The 9,932-nt window shown below is 47.3% G+C and overlaps 2 protein-coding genes across 2 annotated transcripts; both read right to left on the bottom strand.

The window, feature by feature from the left end:
• Positions 1 to 3,966: 3,966 nt before the first annotated feature.
• On the bottom strand, positions 3,967 to 5,091 carry LOC125508462. Its single transcript, XM_048673179.1, has 2 exons — positions 4,789 to 5,091; positions 3,967 to 4,498 (listed from the first exon to the last, which is right to left on the bottom strand). The coding sequence occupies exons 1-2, from the start codon at positions 5,044 to 5,046 to the stop codon at positions 4,229 to 4,231; spliced, it is 528 nt and encodes a 175-aa protein (XP_048529136.1). The 5' UTR covers positions 5,047 to 5,091; the 3' UTR covers positions 3,967 to 4,228.
• An 860-nt stretch (positions 5,092 to 5,951) lies between these two features.
• Positions 5,952 to 9,406, bottom strand: LOC125508463 (acyl carrier protein 1, chloroplastic). Its single transcript, XM_048673180.1, has 4 exons — positions 9,146 to 9,406; positions 7,161 to 7,271; positions 6,467 to 6,607; positions 5,952 to 6,381 (listed from the first exon to the last, which is right to left on the bottom strand). The coding sequence occupies exons 1-4, from the start codon at positions 9,212 to 9,214 to the stop codon at positions 6,253 to 6,255; spliced, it is 450 nt and encodes a 149-aa protein (XP_048529137.1). The 5' UTR covers positions 9,215 to 9,406; the 3' UTR covers positions 5,952 to 6,252.
• Positions 9,407 to 9,932: the final 526 nt, after the last annotated feature.

Below are 9,932 nucleotides of genomic sequence, written 5' to 3'. Positions count from 1 at the left end.
CCTCACATCAAGCACGCCGACGAGCTGTGCGATGCGTGTCTTGCCGGGAAGCAGCGACACCTGCCCTTTCCCGAGAAGGCATGCTATCAGGCACAGAAACCCCTCGAGCTGGTTCATGGGGACCTCTGCAGCCCAATCACCCCGGCAACGCCAGGAGGGCGTCGCTACATCCTTCTGCTCGTTGACGATTACAGTAGGTTCATGTGGGTGCTGCTCCTCGCCTCTAAGGATAAGGCGGAGCGAGCCATCGTCAAGCAGCAAGCGGCAGCGGAGGTTGAGTGCGGCCACAAACTACACATGCTGCACACGAACCGTGGCGGCGAGTTCACGTCGGCCACGTTCTACAAGCACTGCGCCGAGAAAGGGGTGCAGCATCACCTCACAGCCCCTTACTCGCCGCAGCAGAATGGCATTGTCGAGCGGAGGAACCAGACGGTGCTTGGGATGGCACGCTGCATGCTCAAGGAAAAGTAGGTGCCGAACACGTATTGGGGGGAGGCCGTACTCACGGCTGTCTTCATCCTCAATCGCTCCTTCACAAGGAGCGTCGACGACAAGACGCCTTATGAGGCATGGTATGGGAGGAAGCCCGATGTACACTTTCTCCGCACCTTTGGCCGCGTCGGGCACGTCAAGACTACACGCCCACATGTGAAGAAGCTCGACGACAGGAGCGCCCCAATGGTGTTCATGGGCTATGAGACGGGCTCTAAGGCGTACAAGATGTACGACCCCGTCTCAAAGCGTGTGCATGTCTCGCACGATGTCATCTTCGATGAAGATGCGCGATGGACTTGGGAGGCGTCGGGGGAGGCCCTGGCAAGCAGCTTCATCACTGTGGAGTACCCTATGTACTCTACAACCCTGGGAAGCAAGACCCTGCGAAGCCCAGGAGGTGTGGATCCGGGAACTGCAACCCCGAGAACACCATCCCTGGATACCCCGCCGTCAAGCAAGGTGGTTCCTGGGAGGCTGTTCGTGACCCCACCAACAGCAAGGTCGGAGTTGTTCGACTCTGACGACAGCGTTTGCGCCCCCCATAGGTTTCAGCACATGGGGGATCTCCTCGGCGAGGCTGCGACAACACCGCAACAGCCCAAGGAAGAGGACGTTGATGATGACGACGTCTTGCATCTGATGGCCGGCGAGGAGCCGAGCACATTCGCGGAGGCCGAGAAAGAGGATTGCTAGCGCCATGCGATGTTGGATGAGCTGGTGTTGATCAACGACAATACCACTTGGACACTCACCACACTGCCTGCTAGGCACCGAGCCATCGGGCTCAAGTGGGTGTTCAAGGTGAAAAAAGATGAGCACGGTGCCATTGTCAAGCACAAGGCGTGCCTCGTCGCAAAGGGCTACGTGCAGCATGAGGGAGTGGACTTCGAGGAAGTCTTCGCTCCGGTGGCAAGGCTGGAGTCCGTGTGGCTCATCCTTGCCGTGGCTGCTAACCGCGGGTGGGAGGTACACCACATGGACGTCAAGTCAGCGTTTCTCAATGGCGACCTTAACGAGGAGGTGTACGTCTCCCAGCCTCCAGGGTTCATTGCCAAGAACCACGAGCAGGGCGTGTATAGGCTACACAAGGCCCTGTACGGTCTCCGGCAAGCCCCAAGGGCGTGGAACACCAAGTTCGATGCAAGCCTTGCATCCCTTGGGTTCTCACGCAGCGCTTCTGAGCATGGCGTGTACTCGTGTGGCACCGCGAACACGCTGCTCATCGTCGGCATCTACATCGATGACCTGATCATCGCCGGGGCAGAGCCCGAAGAGGTTCAACGCTTCAAGGGGGAGATGCATCGTCTCTTCAGCATGAGTGACCTCAGGCTGCTACAGTACTACCTCGGACTAGAGGTGAACCAGGAGGGTGGTCGCATCACGATCACGCAGACGGCCTATGCCACCAAGATGCTTGAGCGAGCAGGCATGAAGGACTGCTATGTTATGCATGCTCCAATGGAGGCACAGCTGAAACTCAGTAAGGATAGCTCAGAGAAGGCGGTGGATGCTACGCTCTACCGCGGCATCATCGGGAGCCTCAGGTACGTCATGCACACCCGACCGGACATCACATTTGTTGTCGGGTACCTGAGTAGGTTCATGGAAGCCCCGACAAGCAATCACCTCGCTGCCGTCAAGCACCTGCTCCGGTACATCGCGGGTACGCTCACGCATGGATGCGTGTATCGCCGTGGCGACGGCGAGAGCTTGGTCGGGTACAGCGACTCCGACCATGCTGGTGACGTGGACTCCCGGAAGAGCACCTCGGGCATATTGTTCCTTCTCGGGAATAGTCCAGTCAGCTGGCAATCAGCGAGGCAGAAGGTTGTCGCCGCATCTTCGTGCGAGGCGGAGTACATCGGCGAGATGCTGAATCAGGACACCGCCCCTGCGCTCATCTTCGTCGACAACAAGTCGGCGATTTCTCTCTGCAAGAATCCAGTACTTCACGACCATAGCAAGCACATCGATCTCCGCTGTCACTTCATACGTGACTGCGTCGAGAAAGGCACAGTGATCGTGGAGTTCATCAGGACTGGTGAGCAGAAGGCGGACATCCTGACCAAGTCACTTGGTCATGTCTGGTTCCGGGAGCTGCGCGACAAAGTCGGACTTATGGACATCAAGCTTCTTTAACAGGGTTAAGGGGGAGATTGTGGGCTTCACCCTGTCTTCAACACATGCATGGTTGCATGGAAAGTAGCTAAGTAATACTCCCTCCGTTTCAAAATAGATGATCCAACTTTGTACTAACTTTGTACTCCCTCCGTTCCGAATTACTTGTCGCAGGTATGGATGTATCTAGATGTATTTTAGTTCTAGATACATCCATTTCTGCGACGAGTAATTTAGAATGAAGGGAATACAAGTTAGTATAAAGTTGGATCATCTAATTTGGAACGAAGGGAGTACTAGGCTTTCTCTGGTTAGAAAGGAGTTGAGTAGTGGACGATGAGTAGTAATAGTCTTTCTTTAGTCAAAAGCTTAAGGTGGAGAACTAGTATTAGACTTTATCTAGTCAAAAAGGCTGAGCTGAACTAGTACTACAAGTTTGCAAGCATCCCTATAAAAGGGCATATGCACCTTCGTTGTAAATCACTCCGAGCAATAGCAAAACAACAAGTCAGTTTCATCTACTAGTGCTAGTACGTGAGCTCCTCACTTCATGTGTGTGCGCGGCAGCAGCTTGTGTGTAACTGAAACATCTAGCTAGTTCTCCTCTGTTAAGTGTACAAGTGAGAGCTATTTACTACTCCCTCCATTTTCAAATATAAGTTTTATAGAGATTTCAACGAATGACTATATAAGGAATAAAATGAGTGAATCTACACTCTAAAATATGTCTACTTACATTCGTATGTTGTAGTTCATTTGAAATGTTTAAAAGGACTTATATTTAAGAACGGAGGGAGTAGTAGTTTGGGCTAACAGCGGAATCTGAAGCTCTTCTACAGGCCATCAGGTTAGCTGAATTGTATGAAATGGGACAGGTGATGTTTGAGACGGATTGTTTGTCGGCTGTATTATCTGTCGGCCAGGATTGTGGACCTCTCGGTGTCTTAGGCCGTATACAATGAAAGGTGCTTAGAGAGATGCTTATGAAAATAAACCAGGTTTTTTGAAGCACCGATGCCTATTTTTATAGAAGAGACGCTTAGTTAAGCTTAGTTAGAGACGCTTAGTTAAGCGTCTATTCTATACAAATAAGCACTGATGCTTAAGGAAAGCTCGGTTTATTTCTCTAAGCACCTCCCTTGTACAAGGTCTTATTCCGCGAAGCAAAGCATCTGCCACAGCGCATGTGCTGTCAGCTTGTGGGTCGAGTCATGTACTGCCCCCGGTTATGTAATGTCCCAGCGCATGTGCTGTCAGCTTGTGGGTCGAGGGGAGCTCCTGACAGCCTACATGTTTGGCAGTCGGACTTTAATTGGAATGTTAGGTGTTCCAGATAAAAAAGAACATCGGTCGAGCAGGACACGGTATGTCACTTGGATTCAAATTGAACAGACCACTTGCCAACGCCAACGCCAACGCCAACGCAACGCCAGGTAATTCACAAAGCTAATCTGCATGCGAATTACAGCATTTTCCCAGTGAAACAAAGCAGATTGCCTTCCCGTGGACAAACATGCCGCATCAACCCCGAAGCACTAAACACAAGGATGGTCGGGGCAGCCAGACAACTTGAGCCACCCATTGCCGATCGGCCAGGTCTGTCTGTCAACGATCACTCACCGGCTGACGGCTCCATCCTCTGCGTTATCAAACGCACCGCGGCGTTGGCGGCGGAGAAGGCCCCGTGGAAGCTCTCCTGGTACGACAGCTCCTGCAGATCCCCGACCATCTTCATCAGGATCTCTCCCACGTCAGATTGCTTCGCCGTCAGGGACTCGTGGTACGACCTTGCGGCGGTGTTGCTGATGTCCACGTTGGCCGGCTCTGGGCAGTACTCATCGTCCAGCCACTTGTGCAGCGTTCCCCTCAGCCATTCGGATTCCTGGTAAGAGGTGGAAAGATGGAGGTGGCCTTGCTCAATGACCGTACAAATGGCGTGTAAATAGACTTGAGCTAATAACAGTCCAGAAACAGGAGCAGGAGCATAACAACTTTCAGGCTACATAATAGGTTTGATAAGAAATGCAACTGGTCTCTGATAGGCATCATTAGATAAGCATGTTCACTCCCCTAATTATTATTACCCACCAACTGGAGCAAAATAACACAATCACCAGGAAGTGCTGCTACAAGACTAAATGAGATGACGGAGATGGAATCATGGATGCGAACCTGTGCTGCTCCTGTGGGCGTGAGCCAAGAATCAGGCACCCTCAGCTCCTGCACGCGGTTGTCCTTGTCACTGCCGCGGCCGGCAGCGCGAGGAGCATGGGGCAAGAGCCGCCGTGGAGAGGAGGCGTTGATGGAGATGGAGGTCGAGAGTGGGGAGGACGGGCTGACGGGGGAAACGAAGAAAGGTCGCGCCTTCGAGGGAGAAGCACAAGCGAGGCCATGGAGGAGAAGGGCGGAGGATGAGGTAGAAGATTCCATTTTCCCTTTCTTCTTTTTTTCTCTTCCTTTTTCTTATGGTTCTTCTATGTCTACTTCTTTTCTCGAGAGGTGAGGTGTGGTGTGTGTCCCTTTCCGGCTTATTGAACAACATAATTATATATTTTCCAAAATTCTGAAAAAAGGATTGTACATGCAGTTAAAGATGCATATTAAATGTTAGTTCAAAAAATGAGCCTTGCTAACGAATGCGTATATGTACTGCACGTCTTAGGTCGGGCGGGTGGGCCACTTTTACAAATATGACCATCGTGCCCTTACTAACGAAGAGGTATCGAATAATCTGAGCCTTTTATGTGTTTAGGGGGTGTACCGAAGTAGAAGTGTCAAGAATATGATGCATATTAATGTCGATTTGAAAATATGAAAAAGTTGTGACCTGTGCAATATAAACAATTTGTTTTTTCCTTCACAATTGAGATCTTTCTTATTTCTAAACTAAAATTATACTCGTATAAACTTTATAAAACAAAAGCATATGGAATTTTGCAGATTTTTTTGTGTTAATCATGTTCTTCCAAAAAACAGATAAGGGCTAAAATGCCGCTTTGGCTGACTTAAGATTAAGTGAGCCCAAATTAGTTCGAGGGGGGAAAGTAGATTTTCTTCCCTCTGAATGTGCTTGTTTCTTTTTATTTTGGGTGCTATAATGTGCTTCATTCTTAAAAGTTCAACAAAACAACACCATAATGATGCAAGCAAGACATTATCAAAAATTAATAATCTAGCAAGCGAGTGATCATATGGGAAAGAAAAATTATGGCGGAACCAAGAATCGGAGACCCTCTTTATGAAAAATGGGTCATAGCTGTGGTATGAAAGAAAAGAAACAATACATTCACAGCTGTATAACTTCTCATACATGCAAAAAAAAACACAAAATGCAGTGATTCTTCAATCTTCATAGGTCCATTAGCTTTTCTATAACAATAGTACAACACATATGAATTCGAACTTAGGACATGGTCCTAGCTTGTTTATGAAGCCTTTGGGTAATTAACCCTAAGCAACAACACAAAATCTCAAGAGGATGAAGAAAGAACAAATGGTAATGAACACACAACATAGACTGAATGCAAAGCTGTCCATAAATTATTTTCTCTCGCCCCAAATGCGACCGAAAAATCAGAAGTCCACAGATCCAGACGACACCTTTGCCTTCTAAAGCTGTCCAATGAACCGAGGCACTTACGCGGTCTTCTCTGTCACAAGCTTCTCGATAAGGTCCGCTGCATCCTGCACGGTTGCAATGTCCTGCGCGCTTGTTTCATCAACGGTGATGTTGAACTCTTCCTCGAGGCCCATCACAATCTCAACCTGCAAAACATAATCGGTGTTACGTATGAACGGCGCTGCTTTTGGGCTACTGCCATTTCTGTGGGATGGGGAGTTGCGGATTTACCGTATCCAGTGAGTCAGCACCAAGTTCAGAAAATTTTGACTCCGCTGTGACAGGGGTCCCATCAGGGACTGCCAGCTGCTTCTTGACTATCATACAAACCTTGTCGACTGTCTCTTTCTTGGCCTGTGTCTCACCTGTGGCCTGCTCAAGAAACGAATGAACATCACTACCTCAAATCAGTACATCGAGCGTGGCTGAAACATTTGCCATCTTTATCTGATAATGTTACCCAAGGAAGATTTTTACTGCACCTATGGTGTCTAGACTGCAATTTGAAAGAACATTTGCCATGAAATGATTAAAAGACTTGCCCATATTTAATGTTTCAATTACCGCCAGTGTAAACAATTCTCACCTATTTTAACCCTAAACTTATTTACATATTTCAATTACTGCCAACGCAAACAGTTCTCACCTATTTCAATCTCAAACTTGTTCACACATTTTAATATACAAAAAATATTTTAAAAATGACGTACGTCGAGGAAGAACTAGACATCAGTTTTATTAAGATAAGAGTTCCAGATCGAACCCAGGCTGCCTAGCCCACCATCCATGGTGCTAGCCAGTAAGCGCCTGGGTGAATCACTTGGCCACCTATAGAAGTACAAAGGTTCGGAAAAAAAGATATAGATATTGTGAACGCATGGTGGCAAACTTTTACTATTGCGACAGAGAAGAAATGTGTGCCTACCGAACAACAAATCTTAAACCGAAGTGAACTCGGTCTTGAACTGATGGATACAAAGCTCATCTTCTGGCTACGGAAGGAAACTGAGCTCCGGCTCGAAATTACATTAGCCACCTGCAACGAACCAAGAAATTGTTTCCATAACTGAACTGTTCAAACACACAGACCACAGAAAAAAAATAGTACAGAAAAAATGCATGAACTATTTGAAATTAATAAAGTGCAGTTGATCAACCAAATGCAAATTAATCCCTTGAAAATAGATAAAGCAAGCAATACGACATGATGGACTCGCGCAGGAGGTCGTCGCTGTCTGGCGTCGTGGTGGCGTCGGCGGCAGCTAGACCGGGCAACGTTCATGCAACAGTACAGCTCTGAAGATGGATTGGTGGCAGGTGGCTGCGGCGGCCTCATACCTGGCAGGCGTCCTGGTTGAGGAGCACGCTGAACTGGTGGGTGCCCATACCCGGCAGGCGTCCTGGTTAGGACATCAGGTCTTAGATGTTAGGTTTGGCTGCGAGGTCTGTTTGGTATTAGGCCCAGACTATCAGCATCCCTTCATCAATTGGATAGGAGTAGCGACACTTTTGTTGCCTAGACGGCGGCTTCAGTCTTACTATTGTATGCCTTTGTAAGGTCTTGTGTGAATAATTAATAAAGTGGCTGCATGCATCGTCCAGATGCAGAGGCCGGGGGTCCTCCTCCATTTCTAAAAAAAAAGCTCACAGATTTCGAGCCAGAGTGCCATGATGGAACTTCTGCTCACTCGTTTTGCAAAGTTGCCAAATGGGCCAAAAGGGTCAGGGTGATCAGTGCTCTGGATCCTTGAGCTTGTCGGCACCTGCGCAGTCAGCTGCAGTTTCGAACGAGGATGCGTCGTTGAGCAGCGCTTTCGAACCAGAATGTGAAATAATCGTTGGGCTGCGCTTCAAACCAGAGGAAGGAATGAACTACTAGTGCCTTTCTGATACAAGTGTCCTGCTTCCTGGCTGGCAACCAGCACTGCAAATTTTCATGAATTATCCGGTCTAGGTATTCGAAATTTAATCCAAGACATTGGTGCAATACACAAGGATCACGATGCAACCATGTGTCAACCAAGTTTCTCAAATACCAGGCCTAACATGAAACTAGTCATGTTGAACCCAAAAATACCCCCAAATGGATTCTGGAATCTAATAGTGCAGGACACTCCGGGTCAGACCGGAGGCACATGGCAATATACAACTATAAAATAAAGGCCGGCATTTTTTATTTGGCTAACGCATCAACATCGATGTGGAGAGCAACACATTGGTAAAGAACTGTTGATCTAATTCAGCAAGATCTGAAGCATGTGATGTGCTTGGGTGGCTTCCCAGAGCTTTGCATCTTCTGAACCAGGCTACATTAGAATACTAAACTGAAAATTTTAAAATAAGCCTTACTGAGCCATCCAGATCCAGTTGCAATGCCGGCTACGTTAAACGCAGCCATTTTGGAATCTTTGAAGTTTGTACTAAAATAAATCAAATTGTCAACATCTGTTAGTAAATATGTGTAAATAAGCAAATTTTCCCACCAGTGTAAGGTTAATTAACCTCATAGGTAAGTTAAAGCTTTTCTGCCTTTCTGACCATACTATACCAGTTCAAATGTACCTATTTCTCTCTAGATAAATGAATATATGGACTGAACGCATGGGCTCATCTTATGATGTGCTCAATATATACTCCATTTAGTGGGTATTGTTTTTTCAACACTAAGTGTGGAAATTACAGGCATGTGAGAAACATCGCCAAGATATCAAAAGAGGAAGCATGTTTATGCTACTCAGTGAACTATTGAATCAAACCAAGAAAGCATCTATTCATCCAAGTATCCAACCAAATCAACCACGAACTTAGAAGAAACACACAGGAACAGCCTAGGAATCTCATGAATCGCAAGCTAAAACTATGCAAATGACCAAATCTGTGACAAGACAGCGGTCAGTCCGAGAACGGCACCTGGCTGGACAGCCGCCGGCGGACGGCGGACGGCGAGAAGGAGGCAACGGCGGCGAGGCAGTGCGCCATGGGTTGGCCGGCTGAGCTGCTCGGTAGAATTTGGGGGCGGTGGGAAGAGGCCGGCTGGTAGGTGGAGTGCTACTCTGCTCGGGAGGTCCTCGGCTCTGGAGCTGCTACCAACCAATGGTGGCAATTATAGTGCAGATAGGAGATAAAATAGATAGGCTTAGGATAAAGTGTCCAAAAGAACGCTGATGCACTATACTCCGAGAGAAAAATGGAAGAAAATAAATTCAGAGTATATCTGTATGGATATCTCAGCCGTGGATGTGCAAAATGGATATACATGTGACATGTCATGCCACATTTGTGAAGTTCGTAAGTTTGCAGGGTTTCTTCTACTCCCTTCGTTCACTTTTATAAGTCATTTCAGACAACTGAAAATAAACTACTTTATACCTTGTTTAAAATGTCTTCAAGGCCTTATAAAAGTGAACGGAGGGAGTACATTACTTTTTTCTTTGTGTCGTGGTACCTACTCCTTGTACAAAACGAAATATAATTTTCAAAGGAAATTTTAACTAGGTAGGGTCTCACAGAACACCCCACAGCCATTGGATCCAGATCACGCGAATAGCAGTCTTAAAAAAATGCAGGCATTTTTTTGCACTACATGGCATCTTACTCTACCAATAATGACAATTTTCTGTAATATTGCATGGCAATTTGAGGAAAAACGTCAACATTCCTCATATATTGAGGTCCTAAAAAAATTCGACACCAACAA

This window comes from Triticum urartu, chromosome 5 (assembly GCF_003073215.2).
Source record: "Triticum urartu cultivar G1812 chromosome 5, Tu2.1, whole genome shotgun sequence".
Taxonomy (NCBI): Eukaryota; Viridiplantae; Streptophyta; class Magnoliopsida; order Poales; family Poaceae; genus Triticum; species Triticum urartu.
This window is presented reverse-complemented; position numbering and strand designations above follow the sequence as displayed.